This window comes from Felis catus, chromosome B4 (assembly GCF_018350175.1).
Source record: "Felis catus isolate Fca126 chromosome B4, F.catus_Fca126_mat1.0, whole genome shotgun sequence".
NCBI classification, from domain to species: Eukaryota; Metazoa; Chordata; class Mammalia; order Carnivora; family Felidae; genus Felis; species Felis catus.
In genome coordinates this window covers 38912452-38932796 of record NC_058374.1, presented here as the reverse complement: position 1 = coordinate 38932796, position 20345 = coordinate 38912452, and the positions used below count along the sequence as shown (strand labels likewise).

At 44.6% G+C, this 20345-nt stretch overlaps 1 protein-coding gene across 9 annotated transcripts in view; it reads right to left on the bottom strand.

The window, feature by feature from the left end:
- The window catches only part of PRMT8 (protein arginine methyltransferase 8), a 98845-nt gene that overhangs the window by 8784 nt on the left and 69716 nt on the right, over nucleotides 1–20345 (bottom strand). For 8 of the 9 annotated variants that reach the window (XM_045061272.1, XM_045061268.1, XM_045061270.1 and 5 more), the window contains 4 exons: nucleotides 15620–15762; nucleotides 14909–14996; nucleotides 7556–7671; nucleotides 1806–1956 (listed from right to left, as the gene is read on the bottom strand). In XM_045061272.1, the coding sequence (XP_044917207.1) occupies nucleotides 1806–1956; nucleotides 7556–7671; nucleotides 14909–14996; nucleotides 15620–15762 (498 nt within the window). The remainder of the gene's footprint in view (nucleotides 1–1805; nucleotides 1957–7555; nucleotides 7672–14908; nucleotides 14997–15619; nucleotides 15763–20345) is intronic. The other variant, XM_045061274.1, reaches the window with a different exon arrangement.

Below are 20345 nucleotides of genomic sequence, written 5' to 3'. Positions count from 1 at the left end.
TCAACCCATGTTTTAAGAAAAGTGTAGTTTGGATGTGGTACCATAGTTGGGGGGAGCTGGGTAAAGGGTTCACAGGACTCTATGTACTATCTTGGCAACTTCATATGAGAAATATTTCAAATAAAAAGCAAAAAATAAAAAGTGGTTAACATATGCTTCTGGGGCACAGAACTGGGCTGGAGTGGGAAGAGGACTTTTTCTTTGACATTTTTTAAAAAAAATTTTTTTAACATTTATTTATTTTTGAGACAGAGAGAGACAGAGCATGAACAGGGGAGGGTCAGAAAGAGAGGGAGACACAGAATCCAAAGCAGGATCCAGGCTCTGAGCTGTTAGCACAGAGCCCGACGCGGGGCTTGAACTCATGGACCGTGAGATCATGACCTGAGCCGAAGTCGGACGCTTAACCGACTGAGCCACCCAGCTGCGCTTCTTGACTTTTTTATACCCTTTTTTTTACATTTCCATGACAAACATGAGCACAAGATGTCAGGAAGCCCCAAGAAGAACTCCTAAACTTAACCAGGAGTGAAGGAAGGGATCAAGTAATATCTGAGCTGAGAGATGAGGCCTGTGCTGGGATTGTCCAGGTGAGGAGTGGGCATAGGGGAGGTGTTTGGGGCTGAATGTGTTCTCTGAAATTCATGTGCTGAGGCCCTAATCCCCCTGCACCTCAGAATATGACTATATTTGGAGATAGAGCCTTTAAAGAAGCCTTTACAATAAGGTCTTTGGGTGGGCCCTAATCCAATCTGGTTTGTGTCCTTTTAGAGTCTCCTCATACAAATACATAAATGTCCTAATCTCTTAGGACACCAGACAGACACCAGGAGTACATGCCCTGTGAGGACAGAGAGAGAAGGAGGCCACCTGCAAGCCAAGGAGAGAGCCTCAGGAGAAAGCAAACTTGCTGGCACCTTGATCTTCCAGAACTGTGAGAAGTAAATTTCTGTAGTTTAAACCACTAGCCTGTCATACTTTGTTATGGCAGCCCTAGCAGACTACTGCAGGGAGAAAGGAGATGACAAGAGCCTCTGACAAAAGACCCTCTTGTCCCCGTGAAACATCTGGGTGGGCAAAGGGTTGGCATGTGCAGAGGCAATAGCCTAGAGATTTAGGAAGCCTTTCTAAGTTCAGGGGACTGTGAGGTGCTCAGTGTGACTGGACCCTGTGTGTGGTGCAACAATGAGACGGGGGAGGAAGGCAAAGCAAAGGAAGGGCAGTGAGAAATGAGTTGGGAGAAGTTGGTAGGGGGCCAGGTATGGTGGAACCCCCACTTACAGGGCAAAGACATGTGGGTTTACCTGCTTCAGGCAATGAGGCACCTCTGAAGGGGGGCTGGGAGGGGAGCTCAGGTGGTATTTGGGGAACAGTGTCAGGAAGGATGGATTGGGGCGGAAGGAGACAGAGAGACATAGTCTGCAGCCTACCGAGAGATTCGTTGAATCCTGAAGTAGGGCACAGTGGTGAAGATGGGGAAATCTTATCACACTCTGTATCCTTACCCCTCACACAGACTATGCCTAGAAAATGTTCAATGAACAAATGTGCCCCTGAAATTGGGCTTCCCCCCTGCTTCTCTCCACCAAACACATACTCTCAGCTCTGATCATACAATATACACTTTCATTTACCTTCTCCTTTTGGCAGTCAAAAGTGTGGGGAAGTGCTGGAGAAGGCTTAGAAGATGCTAAGCAAGGGCTTATGCCCCAGGTCCTTTCCCCAGGTCAGGCCAGCCCTGGTCACTTCCACAAAGCCTCAGCATGGAGGGTGGGGAGGGTCTGGAGTGCCAACAAAAGGCTCACCTGTGGAAAACCCCATTTTCTTGTGGCACTTGGTAAATTCAATATTAAAATAGGTGACCAGGGCGTGGATGTAGTCATTTCGCTGTATCTGCAGGCAGAAGGCAGATGTGAATGACAGCTCTTCCGTCTTCACGGTGTAAATGTCCACTTCCTGTGGCCCAGAGAAAAGAGAATGCCAGACACTTAGCATCTTCACTAGGTCTGGGTCCTGGTCAGCAGCTACATTCCCGTGGAAGACCACTGCTCTGGGGCTACCATTTACTCTTGGGATGGATCCCCAGGCCCACCCACCACCTCCCAATGACCTCATCCATCCTTTCTTAGGGTGGGGTATGCTCAGGCAATGGTGCAAACACATTTGAATCAGAATGTGAGGGCAACAGAATTAGGAAGGTAAATCTGCTGGGGATGGGGGCCTATGGAGCAGAGGGTGGAAAAGGGAGAGGATTAATGAGACAGAACATTCCTGAACCCAATCTGAACAGCCTCAGAGCAGTCCACCTCAGCACTGCTCTGCTCATCTAGTTGTTCTCAAAGTGCAGTCCCAGAGGATGGGCATTAGCATCACCTGGGTGCAAATTCTGTATGGGTGGGGTCGGGAGGGCATCTCAAACCTATGGGATCAAAACAGCAATTTGTACTTTATCAAACCCTCCCAGTGATATCAGTGAACCAGATTAGTCATTTCCCAATTTTTTGATATTCAAGTTCCCAGCAACAGGAGAAACCAAGTATTATCTTAGGAGTGATGAACTGAGCTCACCCACAGTCACAGACTAAACTAAGGGGAGCCCTGCTGACCATCTACACCAAACCTGAAAGGAAGGAAGGAAGGAAGGAAGGAAGGAAGGAAGGAAGGAAGGGGAGAGGGAGGGAGGAAGGAAGGAAAGCAAGAAGGAAGGGAGAGAGGGAGGTAGAGAGAGAGAAAGGGAAAGAGAGAAGGAGAGAGGGAGGGGGAAGGAGGGAGGAAGGAAGGGAGGGAGGCAGGAAGGAAGGAAAGAAGGAAGGAAGGAATGTAGGAAGGATGGTAGGAAGGAAGGAAAGGAAGGAAGAAAGAAAGAGAGAAGGAGAGAGAGGGAGGGAGAAGAAGGAAGAAAGAAAAGGGAACAATAAGAGGTAAGAATTTTTCAGTTCTGGCCAGGAAATGGAGAGCACAAAGAACTAATAATTCTAACAATTTCAGCTGGGAAGTGGCTGAAAATCAATGTTGCGTGGGGAGCAAGTATAATGAAAGACAGTTTGCAATATGCTGTTCTTTTCTGTGTGAAGGATGCTGACCTGCTATTTGCTGGCTCCGATGAGACAAGGCCAACCTTCCAAGGGCCCTAGAGGCATCCAGACAGCTTTCAGAGGTCTAAGGAAGCTTCCCATTGTCGGGGGTGTGTAGCAAGGACCTCTGTCCTGAAGACTTTGTAAGAACCAGACAGATATCTGTGTGCCTGGACTGGTTCCAAGGGGCTCTCCTGAGACCCAGATGATAGAATACATTAGGGATAATTAGAAGAGGGGTCTGAAGGTGGGGAAACAAGAGCAGGGAAGACACAGAGTGATGTAGCAGAAATGGTTTTTATCTCTACATATTTCTAGGATAAATAAAGGAAAGGCAGATGCAAAGCATCCCAAGGCCCTCAAAGAGAAGTCCTGCCTCCAAGGGGGTGGACAAAGGAAGAGGTGCAGTCAAGGGAGAAGGTCAGATAAGAGTCCTATTGTGGTCTGGGGTGTGCAGCCATCACATCCTCTGAGGGAAGCTGAAGCTCTGACCTATTAGTTGGGAAGAGCGTGGAATGCAAATTTAGGGGGATGGGGAGCTCCTCAGTGATGTCACCTCATCAGTTTTGCTGTGCTTCTGGAACCAAGGATGGGGAACAAGAATTAATGGGATGGGAAGCCCTGGGTTGAGCATGTAGAATTTGATGGGATTAGAAAGCCAGTCTCCCTTCATTCAATGCAAGAGCCTCTTTGGTAGCATTCCTGGGAAGTGGCCCTCTGATGCTTGCTTGGACACCTTCATGGATGATGTATTCACTACCTGCCAGGCAGCTGATTCCATTTCCTGACACCTCCAATGCACAGGTCCCTCTTCTAAATGAGTAAGGAGAGTACACACCAGTCTCTGTAACTTCCACCCATGGAATAAGTCAAATGTCTATTCTAGCTCACATGGGCCCCCTGAACATTTTCTTTTCCAGCATAAACTGTGTCTTCTTTTTTATTCACTTTGCATGAGTCATGATTTCTGACTCTGTCACCCTTCTTGTTTGGGACATACTTCTAGCAGCGTCTGATCTCAAAGACCACACTGCTGGCTCAGCCTTCACTCTGGCCAAGCCACCTCCCCCCACCGCATCCTGCTCATGTTCCTTTTTTCCTTTTGTCCTGGGAACCGAGTATAGGGTCATCCATCATATGTCATCCTGTTAAGTTTGGGTCATTGCTCCTTTTTAAACCCAGCACCTGTTAGTCATGACATTCATTATCCCTCTGGTCACGTATTATCCACAGTTCTTTCCAGCTCAACAACTCAGAGCAAAACGTGATTAACTGTATCTTTGTTACTGGCATCAGCACAGTCCACCAGGCTCATGGTACCTGCACTCATGGGCTACCATCTCTTTCTTAGCCAGGGCCAGACAGCCAGGCTCCAGGCTCTTTCCAAGGTTCTTGTTATCTTTCTCTCTTGGTCCCCTGCCTCCAGCCTAGCCTGGCCTTTCCGCCGTACTTCTGGCTCATCTCAGCAGCCTGGCCCCCACCATGAGACTGGAGCCAGAGCAGGGGATGCCCATTATTGGTCTGTGTACCTATGCTGTGTAACCTAGCACCTGACACCTCTCAGTCTTCTCCTTACAGGTCTCCCTGCTTGACAATGTTCCTGCCTACCTCCCCCAAACCCCACCCCAGACCTTTCCTCTAAAGCAACCCACTAATCTCTCAGATCCATTCAGACTGTGCTGCTCCCTGAATCCAAACCCTTCCATGACTTTTTATGGGAAGACCTGGGAAGTAGGCTCTGTGACACATTTGGACCAGGCTCCTTTCTCTTGTCAACTCTCTCACTTCTTCACCACTTTCAGGGCACACACACACACACACACACACACACACACCACACCCGTGGATCAGGAATTCCACCTCCACAGGGTCCTGCTCTCAGACATGCATCAACCACTGTCAGCTATCCTGTGTTAACTGACAGTGTTCACTAGGTCCTACAGACATTTGCATCTTAATAGGGGCTTCTGAAGGAACAAAAGCCTTCAAGACAGAAGTAGTGGAGCTATACATTAAAATGAAGACAATGGAGGCAGTTGGTCTTTTGGAATGGGGGCAGGGCCATCTGCAAAGTTGGCCAGCTGCTCTGGGCTTTGGAGGCACAGAGGCCCCTCTGGGCTCAGGCCCACCCTCCTATCAGAACCAAAGCCTACAGAGCCAAACCCGGTTACTCTGGCTTCCTAGATCCCAGAGCCCCATGCTGGAAGGTTTCTGTCTTCCTGCTGCAGCAGTATCTCTGACACCCCAGGAGGACTTGGCCTCCAGCAACCCCCATGAAAGCTCCATAGGTACCAACTACTGAGAAGAGCCCCTGGCCGCCATTATCCCCACCACTAAATAATGTTACAAATGGATGTCTCAGAGCGGAGGTCTGGTCAAAACAGAGTCTTAATTATAATAAAGTGTTACACTCTAAAACGTTAATGGCGATGAAAACAGCAATTAAGTGTGTGAAGAAGGGCAAGTGTTTTCCCAACAGGCTTGACAAAATGTTGCTTAGCACATTAGCAAGAAAGCTGACGGAGGGGCTCTCTTGGTTGCAGAAGAAAACACAGACAACTCTTATCCTTCTCAGAAAAGAGAGGAAGGAAGGTTACTGCATGGGGATGGGGCAGGACCTCAGCACAGAGCTCCAGGCTCGACACACACTCATAGCCACAAGGAGTTTACAGGAGTGTGTATAATGCCCTCACCGAGTTTGTTTACTTTGTCTCTGGCTGCACTCAGGTATAACCAGGTGAAAGAGTCTTACTAGGAGAGGGGAGAAGGTGGTGGGAAGGCAGAGTGGCCTTGGAGGTGGGGTGGGGGTGAAGCATCATGTGCCTGTGACCTACAGAAGCACAGTGTCCACACCCACCCCACCCCACCAAAGGCAGAAAGCAACCTGGGGCCCAAGCACAGTAAAGGAATTATATCTTCAAGCTGATTCCATTACATGCAGGTGCCTAATGGTTACATATAGCTGCTACATGTCATTTGGGCAAATTCAGTTGCACCAGTAGATTTCTATCTATTCTACAGTACTTACAAAAATGTTTTGTGCTATGGGTGGGCTTATTTGGGGGTCCACTTTCCTGCTTCTTCATTGGGGCAGGGAGAGGGAGAGGCTTCAGGGACAGAGGGGCTGGTAGGAAATAACTACAAGAACACGTTTGCTTGCAATCAACCCTGCCTGGACTTGGAACGGACCAAGTTAAGAAGTAGTGAGAACACCATCAACAGAGGGCCCAAGACTTAGCTCCCAGCCACACCTCCTAGGCAGGATGTTACAAGAGGGAGGCAGCATCTGATGAGTCTCATCTGTGTGAGGCTCATCTAGTTTTATTTGTCCTCAGAGGTCCCTTCTAAATGCCACAGTGACACTATGGACCAGGAGTTATGGTTCTTCTTAGGAAGACTGTGCCCAGGCACAAAGGACAGTTCTCCTTTGGCAAAGCAGTGGTTTACATCAGAACTTCAGAAACCTCTCCTCATCCCCAGTGGCCCTATACTCTTCCCCTTTATCCATTGAAAATGCTGCAGGTCTCCAGCTGAGTACTCCCAGACAGGAAGTGACATGTACAGGACCAGAGCAGGCAAGTATGTTTTAGCAAGATGAGGGCTGCATGGGCCAATGAATACTTACAGAATGAACCCAGATTTTTAAATGAAAAAGTTAACTTCAACCATATGAAAGTGATGTCTTTCTAGATTTTAAAAAACAAATATCAGTCATTTATATGGTTCAACATAATATATTAGCATATATAAATGCAAATACTTAGAAAAGGGGCTGGAAATGCCAATACAAATGTGTAAACAATATTACCTCCAAGAAGTGCATGGGGTTGAGAAGGAGGAGAGGTCAAGGGGAGCTTTTGGTTTTACTCTATCAAGTTTGATACATTTGAATATTTAATCATAAGAATGCACTAAGGATCGGTGTGCTGAGGATGCTGACCAGCTGCTCATTATACGCACTGAAGAAAGCCTTGTAAGAAAAGCTGTTAGAGCCTGTACAAACAAGACTACTCAGGAAGGAGGTTGAGTAGCTCTGTCTGTCTGGGTCACATGTAGACTTGGAGGTGGGAGTATAATGAAGATTACAGCAGATTTAGGTATCGGATTTCTTTCCTAAGAGGGCCATCCACCTGTGAATGGAGTAGCTTCCCCAAACCTGAGCATACCCTCCTGCCTCTCCTTTGATGCCCCCTCCCCCACACCCTTCCACTTGCATCACAAAGGATATAAACTGATTCCTTCCCCTCAGCTGTGCCACCGTGGAGTCCAGTGGCTCTCTCTCTGGCTCTGCTCAGTGTGAGCACCTTCTTGTGACAGGCAGTAACGTTGGGATGTCAGAGGCTCCGGCCAAGGTGGCCTTGCCTCACCAGGCAGGGGGTGTACAGGAGTTGGTATTGCCTTTACTTAAGGCCCACAGCTTTCCAGGGTGGCACAGCTGGATTCCCAGCATGCTTGGGCCCAAGCAGAATGAGTCTGCAGACCTTTATTAAACAGGCATTGGTCACCACTTGCTTTGGATCCACGATGTCCACCAGGGGCTCCTTCATGGCGACATCCCGGATACAGGTCATATCAAAGCCATAGACATTCTCCCACCCTGTGAAAACAGAGTGAGACATGAGGGCCAGCAGCAGGACCTCCAGAAGTATTCCCAGCTCTCCTGAATACTAGAGCACAGCATGCCCAAGAGAGCAAGAGACAGCTCATGTTCCCTGCATCAGAATAGAAAAATTGCTTGTCTGGGTGGAGAGCTTGGCAGTATGTACAGATCTCACTTGATGGTTAGGAAAACTAAAGACCAGAGGGGCTGAGAAACTTCTCTATGGCCACACAGCTAGAATATCACAGGAAGCTAGTTTTCCACAGGCCAAGACCAGAATCCAAATTGCCTGACTCTTCCTGTGTCTACTTTCCTGTCCCTCCCTCTGAGACAAAAGAGTCTCCTACAAAGTCTTATTTGCCATTGACGTTTCTATCTTGGTGCCTTTTTTCAAGCCGTTCTGCATACTTAGAAGACCCATCTTTGTCCCTTCTCCTGACCTCACCCACCGAACCTTTAACAAAGCATGAAGAAACATGGGCTCTTAAAATGGCATAGGCTAGTTTGAATCCCAGCACCACCACTTACTGGCCAGGGCCTTGGGCTAATTCCCTAACCTCTCTGAACCTCAGTTTTCTCAACTGAAAAATGAAAGGGGAGAGTGGGTCCATGAATGTCTTTGCCTTTCTCATATGCCATGATGCACTCACTAGGAATCCATCCCATAAGAAATAAGCCCCAAGTAGTGCACAACCATCCCAGTGGTGCTCATTGGCCCCTTGTAGCTGCTCATAAGGTGCTTTGAGAGGGAGAAAGATGTAGGGTGCAGGGTTGGTGAGTAAATGAATGCACATCTAATGGCCTAAGATCATCCTTAAATGGTGATAATCATTGCTACCATTGATTGGCCACCTAGCTCAGGCTAGACTCTTCATTTTTTTATGTTTATTTACTTATTTTGAGAGAGAAAATGCAAGCGGGCAGAGGAGGAGAGAGAGGGGGAGAGAGAAAGAAATCCCAAGCAGGCTCCACATTGTCAGTGCAGAGCCCGAAGTGGGGCTCCATCTCATGAACCCTGAGATCATGACCTGAGGCAAAATCAAGAGTCAGACACTTAACTGACTGAATCACCCAGGCACCCCTAGACTCTTCATTTAATATACCCAGCAACCTCAAGGGGATACTTCTATCTGACAGTCAAGGAAACAGGCTGGGAGAAGTTGGCATCTGGCTCACACACAGTATCTGGGCCAAGATCACACTCAGAGAGATGGTGGAGCTAAGGCTCACCCCAGCTTCACCCCTGACTCTTCAGCTGCAATGACCCAGTTGTGACAGCAACCAGGAGTGCAATTTCCTTTCCTTGTACTGCAGAGGGTGGCCTAAGCAGAGATTTTAGTTACTGAGCAGCTGAATTTCATTTGTCTGTTTATTCAGATGAGTCTAGAAATGCATCAAAGTAAAGATGCTTTTCTCAAAATCTTACGGGATTAAGTTTCCTTTTAAAATGTGCATCAAATAAATGTTACCTTAGGGAACTATGTTTCTGTATGTTTAGGAGAGGAGGTGTGTGAAGAGGGAGGTGGGGACGGTCAGCTGTGCCTCTTTGACTCTTTTCTAAGGCACACAAAGACCTTCCTCAGGGAGAAGAGGCAGAGAAAATAATCATCTCCCAGAGGACGAGCCCTTGTGAATTCTGGCTTGAGGATAAGATGTCAGTCATATACCATTAAATCACCTAAGGTTGGTGCCAGATTCCCAGTTGGAATTTACTTTTGGAGAAGGAAACTGTTTGGTTGGCAATGGGACATGTTTCAGAGAAGACCCCCTTCTAGATTCTGGAAATAGCTATCTGTCCTCTCTCCAGACAAAACATTTACACTAAACACGCTGCCTTCATGTAAAATCCTTCCTTAAGGAACCTGCTGCCATGTTCCTGCTCCTTCCTCTCTCAGCCCTGCCTTAAGCTGAGGTGTAGGGCAACTGTTGGGCAAATATCCAAGAAGTCTCTGTGCATAATGGTTAAAGGCCTAAGCTTCAGAGTTCAAATCGAGGCTCTGCCATATATTTGCTATGTAAGCTCAGCGAAAATTTACCTCTCAAAGAGTTGGTTTCTTCTTTAAAATAGAGATTATTATATAATTACAATGACTCTATTTGGTTGTTATGAGGTTTAAATGTGATAATATATGCAAAGTGCATAAGACAATGTCTGGCACATAGAAAGCTGCTGATACATAATAGTTGTTATCATTATGTGGCTTGAGCTCTGGGCTTTGCCACCATCTCAGCTGTGTGACCATGGACAGATCAATCCTTTTATCTAGGCTTGCTTGTAAAAGTGAGGAGTTTGGTTCAGTGCTTCTGTGCTCCAAAATCATCTGGTACACTTTTTAAAAATACAAATTCCTGGGCCCAAACCAGACCTACTGAATCAGAATCTCCAGATTTGGCATCGAGGAAGCTGGGATTTTACAAATCTATATAGGTAATTCCAACCAGAGTGTGAAAAACTTTGTGTTAGATGATCTTTAAAGGCCCATGCAGTTGTGAAATGATGAGCTTAATGTCTTATACTTTTGTGAAACCTTTCCTAACCACTCCCAACAATGGGACTACTTCTATACTCTCAACACCTATAGGCCAGCATCTAGCACAATACAAGTGCACAGATAATGCTTTTTAAATTAAATTTAATTCCCAAATATTTAATGTCTACATTGCTTTGCAATGCCCAGTGTTTTAGTTACTTTTTCAGAGGTTAATTCTTATTTTTCTCCCCAGCTAAACTACCCTGCCTTCAATTATTCAGGAGAAAGTTCACCCAGGACATTAGATTAGTTTTCTCTTCTTTCTGCTAACCGTTCATTTCCCACTAGCTCCTTTAATATATGTGGCTCAGGGATGGGACAACAACAAATCAAATAGGTTTGTTTTTTGCTGCAATTTCTTGTCTATTGCCTGAGTGTATGTGGAGTGAGGGCTATTGTCTACCCAAAAATATTGTTAATAATTTTCTTATTTAAATTGAAAAAATAACATCAGAAAGACCTGTGAACTTTTGTTAATGGATTAAAAACCAAACTCTTGAAAAGGACTGCCCTGTGGTATAATGAATGCAACTAAGGCAACAACAAAGCCCAGACCTATCATCATTACAGACTAGATTGACTCAAATTTCCACTTTAACAGCCTGACAGAGGAAAAAGCATACTCTTTTCTGGGCATAAATGCTGTGCATCTGTCTCTATTGTGCCTTTACTGACAATGCCCAGCATTAAGAAAAAATCACAAGGTGAATGATAAAGGAAAAAAATATGACCCATAATCAGAAGAAAATAACAGTCAACAGAACCAGACTTAGAGACAGCCCAGATATTGGAATTATCCAATGGAGACTTTAAAGTACCTATAATAAGTATGTTAAAGAATCTAATGGAAAAACATGCATGAACAGATGGAGAATTTCACTGGTGAGACAGAAACTAAAAATGAGCTGATGGAAATGTTAGAAATGAAAATCACATATCAGAGAAGAAGAATTCTTTCAATGTGCTTACTAACAGAATGCAGACATCAGAGGAAATAATGAATAAACCTCAAAATAGGTCAATCAAAATTACCCAAACTTAAATACAAAGAGAAAAATAAAAGAAAAAAAACATATATAACACCCAAGATCCACGGGGCAATATCAAACAGTATCTAATATATGTGTAATTGGACTCCCTGAAGAAGAGAAAGAGAAATCAGGCAGAAAAAAATATTTGAAGAGATAATGACTGAAAATTTTCCTAAATGAATGAAATCATCAGCCCACCAATCCAAGAATGCTATAGAATACCAAGTAGGATAAATACAAAGAAAAACTCACATAGACACATCAGAGTCAACCTGATGAGTATCAAAATAAAGAGAAAATCTCAAAAGCAATTTGCAGAAAAAGAAATATGAAGCACTAGAGAACACGTTTTACATTTCATTGGAGAGAGCTGTAGCTACATCCTCCTTTCCCACCCTGGCCCCACGACTTGAGTTTCTCTGCTAGAGCTAATGGGGCTGCCTCAGAATGTGTTCAGAGATAAAAAAAAAAATAGAGCAAGTGCCACGAGGTGCTAATTACAGTTTCTCTTCTAGACAGAAGGGAAAACTTTCATACATTTCAGTCTCTCAAGAATGGAATCAACTCCTTCTATAAAATCAGAGACAGCCAGAGGATAGAACTCTGGATGTTGGGGGTGAAGTTGGAAAAGAACCCCATGGAAAGCAACTGAGTCCTCCAAGTGGTCCTGCCTTTCAACCCTCCAGTAGCAGGCACCACTGACTCTATAGGAGGCCTTCCTTTTCGTCTTCTCATGAGCCAGAAAGTTGGTCCCCATGTCTCTGACTCTCGGTAGGTTGTAGATTCACGTATTGGGTGAGGTTCATGTATTGGCTAAGAAATCAAATACAACACTGACCACATTTCCTTCCAGTTTTAAGATTCTATAAATCTCGATAGCAGAAATGTAAAAATAAATAAATAAAGGTTGCTCCTCTCTTGGGGTTAAACACTACACCTTGAACATTCCTTTACTATTTATTTTCATACCTTTATTTGTTCATTCATTCACTCAACAAAATATGTATTGTGAGTCTAGTACATGCCAATCATTCACTTCTCTTTTTGTGTGTTCTCTAGCAGTTGATGAGCATATTGAAGGCAACTTCTGTGTTTCACTCATTCTTGTGTTTCCATGTTGCATGTGGTTGAGAAAGGAAAGGAGAGAAGAAAGGAGAGGGGAGGGAATAGGGGATAGGGGAAGGAAGGAGGGGAAGAGGGGAGAAGGGAAAGGGAGGGGCAAGGAGGAAGCTGTTTTGTAACAATTTATGAAAGGGTCTAGGCTGGTCTCATTCTCCTGCCCCACTTTAAGATTTTTCTTTTTTAGCTGGTTCTTGAAATTTGCTTACAATTGTTCCCTTAGCAACCAGCAACCTTTATGCTTTACTTTTGATTTAGAACTCAGAGTAACCAAAATCTCTGTTTATTTGAAACAGATTTCTAAACGGGCTCACTTCCTTTACTAAAAACAAAAACATATCATTTAAAAATTTTTAAATGGAAAACTTCACAGTGTTTTAAATTTTAAATGTATGTATGATTTTTATTTGGGGGGGTTGAGGTTTTTTTGGAGGGGCAAAGGTTGGATAGAAGACTCCAGAGCATTTTATGGGAAAAAAAGGAGGCTGATGTAATTTTTTTTCCATTCCCAGAAGCTATGAAAATTGAAGTGAGCAGTGTGAGATTAAATCATATGATCTCCAGTCCTGGACTAGCATCTGAGTGGCAGCAATTGCCCTCTTACACCTCCCAGGGTCTGCCCAGGGTCCTCTCCAGCTCCAGCTGGCTCATTACAACATTCATATGCCACAGGTTCCCAAACACAATCCAGGGGAAGGAAGAGGGCAAGGTATGTTTGCTTTTAAACCATGAAAAAGTTCCTTAAAGAGCTGTGCCCTGGGTCAGGACTCAATAAATATTTACACATAAGAATGAAGAATGCACCTGAAGTTTCTCCTCAAAACACTATTCAGTATAGTTACACAGCAAGAACTCCAAAAGCTGCATTATAATGCAGCTCCAGGGCAAAATATGCCCTATTTTACATGCATTTGATCAATGTTCACTGTTGAGTTGTTTCTGCAGTCTACTGTGAGAGCACACCTGTCCTACATTCTGAGCCACCAGAAGCCAACAAGCTTGGCAGTCAGTCTCGCTTGCCAGAGCTACAAACAAGAAGGGGCTTAGTGACATGTTCAGAGCCTAGGTCCAGTCTGGTGCCATATACCACCAGGAACTGTCACATCCTTTAATATACATCATCTCACTTAATCATCATGGTGCTAGTGTATGGGATTGGCAATATAATCTCTGAGGTCAAAGGGGTTAGAGAATTTGTTTCCAGTCATCCAGGTAGGATTTGAACCCAGGGTTGACAGTCTTTGAATCATGATCATCTAACTTAGGCCACCCTCCCTCTCATTGCTCATCAAATGTTAGAAATGACACCAGACTGGCTGAAGGCAGAGGCCATAGACCTTCAAATAACTGTCCCATTACTGTCTTCTCCTGGATCTGGCTCTGATGTTATATTATCATCAAATGTGATCTGTGTTTTGATGTTATATTTCCAGAAGGGTTTGAACATACACACACAAATATTCATATTCCATAGCACAGTCCAGCTGAGGTATTGTTGGGCACTAGCAATACTTAGATGGCAATTGTGTGAATCAATGGAGCAGTACTCTGTCAAACTCTGGAGTCTCTGCCTCCCAGGGCAGAAGGCGTTGAGCATATGTTCAGTCTGTGAACCCTTCCATGGTAATCTTGCCAAGGAGGGTTTGTTCGCTGCAGGGGTAGGAACCGCAGGTCTACTGACTCCATCACTGTGTGGAGTTTCTGCCTCATGCTTGGGGTTGGATCATGCACGTGCTTGCCTGTGTGAGGGGTTCTTTACTCCTTTGTCATGTTTAGCTCTGGTTGAGGAGACATGGCCATTTCTAACTTACAAAAACACATTTGGAATAAGCTTGAAGACCTAACTTGTGTCACCAAGAAATGCTACCCTCTAAATTGAAAAGAACAAAGCATCCCTTTTGGACCAGATAAAACATTGGAGAGGTTGTTTGTTTTTTTGTTTGCTTGCTTTTTTTCCCTAAGAGAACAAGGTTTCGGGTGATAAAGCAGTATAAATATAGGTTTGGATATGAGACGCCCAACATGCACACACACATATGCATGTGCCCATGTGCACACACACAGTCTCCATCTCTCCCCACCCCCACTGCTGTCCATTCCCCCAAAAGAACCTCAAAGAAGAATTTGAGTAGCATGGAGACAGGATTGAGAATGGTCGACTTGGCTAGGAATCTGCCATTTCTGACCCTCTGTGGTGGACTTTTGAGATAACTGAACCTCCACAGGATCCCAGCCAGCTGGCCTGATGTGCTCTGCAAAAAATCAGCTTCAGCTGCTTCGATTCATTTTTCATTCACATTGCATTCATTCTCTCAGTCCAGGATATGTATCTTATACCAGCTGTATTGCTTATTTTCTCTCTGTAGACCTCCCACCCTTGGGACTAGAAGAAAACATTTAGAGAGAAGAATCCAGAATAAGTCACAGGTAAACTCTCCATAGGCATAGCAGCTATATTCATGAGATCAGATGCTCATCTCAGGGCCATTGAAGTGTCTCCAACCCCAAATGTACAAAAAAAAATATCCAATGAAAACTTAAAAGGTGACTTACAGTGGATTTTGAAGTCCTTGTACTGTCTGTCTTCAATTGCTACCACGTACAATGCTGCCCGGTCTGGAAACATAAGCCCTCCAGGTTTCTGTTGATGAATTGTGGGGAAATGGGTCTCGTAATCTATTCACCTGACAAAGACATCACATTTTGAACTGCACATAGAGTCACCAGACAGGCACCCCCTTGCCAGCATTTCTCATTCAGCAGACTGTCACCTTGGCCAGGATTAGGGTTAGGATGGCAATGCTCAGTTTTTCTTTGGGAACTAGGAGAATTTGAGGGACTTAGGTAGAGTTAATAGAACAAATGAACTGGGGAAAATGTTAGTCTATGAGGAACAGCAAAAGATGTTATAACCTTTAGCCCAGAGAAGCCAAGGTCATAAGCATGCTCAGCTCCCTGGCAGCCAAATAAGTCCTAAGCACCTGTTGATCAGAATAGATTTTTGTCTTGACAACAGAGAATGGGTGTTGTTTATGACCGAAGAGGCCAAGGATAGACCTACAGAATAATGTGATAGATATGTTGGACCCAGGTACCATCATTCTGTCCTCTAAAGCAGATCTGGTTTAAAGAGGGTTCTGGAGGAGGTGACCTTTTAGCTCAACCTCTCTCTGGAGTACTCATGTTCTTCCTAGACTGTCGGCCAAGGGTAGAGCAGCAGGACAGCCAGCAGACCAACAAGGGGACAGCATGCAGGACACTTACCAGCCACTTGTCCCTGGCAAAGATCACCGTGTTGAGCATTGACTCATAGAACAGACAGTAGCCCATCCACTCGCTGATGATGATGTCTACCTTCTCCACAGGCAGCTCCACCTCTTCCACTTTACCCTTAAATATGGTGATGACTGGAAAATATGAACCCCACGGCCACACTTTGCAGGGACCCTAGCCTGGAACCATGAGCATCCCACATCAGGGCCAGACCTACAGGTTTTATCCCTGTTCTGATTCTGCTTTTAAGATATGACGTACCTCATCCCTCACCAAGCTAGTTGTACAAAAAGAACTGCAAACTACTTGTGTGTTTTCTTCCTAAAATCTACTGAGCAGTCACTATGCGTCTGGCCCTGTGCCAAGCTTGTGATATACACCCTATAATGTGGTCTTCCCAGCAACTCTATGAAGTAAACGCATTATTATTATTCTCATTCAGAACTGAAGCTTAGAGATGTTAAATGGTGGCTGTGGAAGTAGAGACCAGGTCTGATATGCTATGACTCTTAACACTCTGATCATGGTGCCCATCCCATTTTAGGCTGCCATGATGGTTCAAATCCAAAGGGCAAGGATACCTATTGCTCTTGCATCTGTTCACATCCAGGGCTCATCTCCCAGTGGGTTCATGAGGAAGGCAACTTTGTGTCTTGACAAGAGCATGGGCTCTGTAGTCGGGAGTTTAAATCCTGATCTTCTCATTATTAACTATAGGACTTTCCAAAGGTTACTTGACCTAACTGAACTCTGATTCCCCAGAGAATAAGCAGGGAGAATAGTATCTACTGAGTGGGTAGTTGAACTGATCTGATGAAACAGCAAATGTGAAGTGCCAGGTTCTTAGCCGGGGCTCAACAGAAGGTAGACATCATCTGACATTCCCCCGCCTTGCTGACCAGCTGATAGAGAAGTGAATGGGATAAGGTTAGGAACACTCTCCTGCTCTTAGTGGCCTCTGCTCATAAGTCACTTCCAAGACCTTTCTATCCTTCTGTGGCAGGGGAAACTTCTTATTTGGGGTTTTGATCATTTGACACAGTCATACACATAATTTTGGAGTCTCTTTTTACATTTGTTGCCATAAAGATCATAGCAAATACTATCTTAGATGTTGCTGTGAAATTGACAGGGTGATGTATTGGTTGGCTGATTCCATCTGAACATTTCCTCTGAAAGGATACACATATTCATGCTCTGAAATTCTCTTTCTGCACCATCTTCTGAAAAATCACACCATGCCTGAGCTTTGCTGGGAAAATTGAACAATAGCTTGTACTCAGGAGTGGAAAAAAAAACACATACATACACACAAAGAGAACAGATCTGTCCTGAATCTAAGCTTCATTAAAATTAATTTGGATTAGAGGTTGCTGCATGACAAAGGGCACACAGGTCACCGGTTTTGCTTCATGTCTTCACATTGAAAACACAGGTGATGGAATGCCCATTAGTAGCCTCTAATGATGATTTGCTCTTTGATATCTGGCATTTAATCAAGGCTTAATCAGATAAGGCCTCCTCTGTAAGGAGTCAGACACTTTGCAGAAGCATATTGGCCCTGATCACTCTAGTATATGTGCTGCCGAAGCGAGCACATGGCCCTGATCACTCTAAAGTGAGGCCCCCAGCTTGTGTGGCTTTCTTGGCTGCTACTCATGAGCCCTACCCCTAAGGAAGGCCTAGTCACTTCCAAAATGTTCAGAAGGGGTAGGAAGAGGAGATATCAAAGCTCTGCTTCTCTGGGGGCTCCACAACTTAAGAGCAGGAGCTCAAGCAAAAGCAGGATGCAGGATGAACCAAGAGGATTCACACAGGGACAAAGTAAGGGATTTTTGAAAATGCAAATCGAGTGCCTAACTTATTTCTCATTCTGAAAAAGAATTGACAAATACATGCCTGACCCACCTGCCTCATTATTTGAGTGCAAAGCCTGGTTTGTCTTACTTTTGCAAATTTGTTGTTGTTGAAGAATAGCTGACATATCATATATTAATTTCATGCACACAGCACCGTGATTTGGCATTGCGAACTGATCACCACCATAAGTGTAGTTACTATCTGTCACCATACAAAGTTGATACAGATTATTGTCTATATTCCTCATACAGTATATTACATCTCCATGACTTATTTATTTTATAACTGGAAGTTTGTACCTCTTAATCCCCCTCACCCATTCCCCCACCACCCCCTACCGTACCTCTGGCAACCACCAATCTGTTCTTTGTATCTATGAGTCTGGGTTTTGTTTTGTTTTTTAAATTCCACTTACTAGTGAAATCATATAGTATTTATCTTTCTCTATCTGACTTATTTCACTTACTGTGATGCCCTCAAGGTGGCTTCCCTTTCTTCTCTCTTTGCACATTTCTTGCAGGCTCTTCCCTAATGCCTGCATGTGTCTGTGAGGCTATAGGTCTGCTCCATCTCTTACATTAGATCGTGACCTCCTTGTATCTCAGGAAGATGTGTTCTCCTGCCCGTGGTTACACCACAGCCTCCACTCTCAGTGCCTAGTATATGGTTCACTGAGAATGATTCCATGAACAGGACTCTAGTAGGGTGGCAAGAAGCAGAGATGGACAAGAATTTATAGTCCAGTCTGACAGATTGGTATGTACCCAATATTCCTTGGGTGTCCCCCAGCATGAGTGAATGCTGTCCCTGTTCTCTGCAGTAGCGCTCTATCCATTAGTTGCTATATCTTGATCACTATGGGTACAGCAGATGATAGGAAGACAGATAGACAGATGAGAGAGAGAGACAGAGAGAGAGGGAGAGGGAGAGAGAGAGAGAGAGAGGGAGAGGGAGAGAGAATGAGAGTGGGTCACAGAAAGGCAGAAGGAATCAATTAACCCTATTAAAAAATCAACAGTCTGCGTCTCTGTTCATTTAACATCACCCTTCTGCATCCAAACATTTCTCAGAGCAGATGTAGCCCCTACTTTGGCTTGGTGAGTAGATGGGCCTTATGTGAAAGGAAAAAGGTAGGCTTCCCCTCAGCCAGTTGTGGACTGGATTCCAGACCCCATTCATGCCCTTGCCCAGGTGCTTCTGTAGAGTGCTCAATTTTCACAACCTCATGTTGGCACCCTGGAGACAGACAACTTCATTTTTGTTCCAGCCGACAGCAAACAAACCTTGATCAAACAGTTCCTCTCCTTTGGGGCCTCGATTTCCTTATTGGAGGAAGAAAAAAGAGGGGGATTGAACCTAAAATTCCAAGATGCTCTGCAGTGCCAAAATGCTTTGATTCTTCAAGTATGTATGAGCATGTAAAAGACATTGTGCAAAGTTTACTGGTAGCTGACACCAATAAAGAAGATGTACCTCCAACCTCCAGCTTGACTCGAATTTGTACAAATTCCTTAGGACCAATTTTTAAAGAAAGAGGCCACATTGTTTCCATGGACCCAAATATAATTGCCCAGCTGAATCATCAGGGATATTCTTCCTGTTTTCTATAGTCACCACTGGCAACCACTTAAACTCCCAGATTCAATTTCCTAGTCTGCAAAATGCTACCTCTTATGGTAGGCTTTATGGCACCTAACCAGGGGCTACTGGCCAGTGCATGGCAGCAGGTTGGCTCCAAGAAGTGTGCAGGCATCCAACCCTTCTACATGTCAAGCTTTTTCAAGGGGATCTTAGCCACTGATTCTCATGTTCTGAGCAGCTATGGGCTGTAGAACTCTGCTCCCAATCTGATCCCCACATCACTAATACTGTGTTAACTCAAGGTTGCATTAAGGTCACTCTTTGGAGCTATGTTTTTATTCCATAAAGATTATCAAAAGTTTGTTCAAATAAGAGGACCATGGCTTGTGAATTTTGGAATGATTAATCATAACTAAGTGCACAACAGGGAGCAATAAACTCTAAACTCTAAATTGGGAGATTCTTCCCCTGTAATTTCAAGTATGCAAATGAGACATCCAGATTTTTTTCTTTTTTTGGATTTGTTTTCTTTTCATCTTCAGTGTTCATTACAGAAATCTAGCCATTCTGACTCATGGTCATTGGTTTGACTTAAAAAAAATGGGGTGACTGGGTGGCTCAGTCAGTTGAGTGTCCAACTCTTGATTTCAGCTCGGGTCATGGTCCCAGGGTCATGAGATTGAGCCCCATGTTGGGCTCCATGCTAAGAGTGGAGCCTGCTTAAGATTCTCTCTCTCTCTCTCTCTCTCTCTCTTTCTCTCTCTCTTTCTCTCTCTCTCTCAAATAAAAACTAAAAATAAATTTAAAAAATTAAACCTAAAACCAAAAACCAAAAAACAAATTGGGCCAGCCTGATCTCATTTGGGCCTCCCACATGTCCATCAGAGTCAGGTGACCCTACAGGTCTGGAGTTAGTAGTCTCCCCAGTTTACAGTCCTCTGTTCCCCAGAGCAGATCTTGTGTAATGGAGGAGTGGGCATGAGGGTCATGAGTGTGAGGCAGGGAGCATGCTCTTAGGTGGTAGAGCCTCTCTGATGCCACCCCCACCACAGCATGGACACCAGCTGCCCCTCAGCTCCTTTTCCATGTTGTTCACAGGCCTATTTTGGCGACACCCATGCCAGCTGCCAAACAGCTTCTGGGGGCCTGATTCACCTCCAGGCTACGATCTCCTCTTCTTAATTGTCTATTTCAGTTTCCTATTTCTGAGACCTAGCAGAGCACTTGACCCCTCACAAACATTCAAAAATCATTACTGAATGAATGAATGGATGAA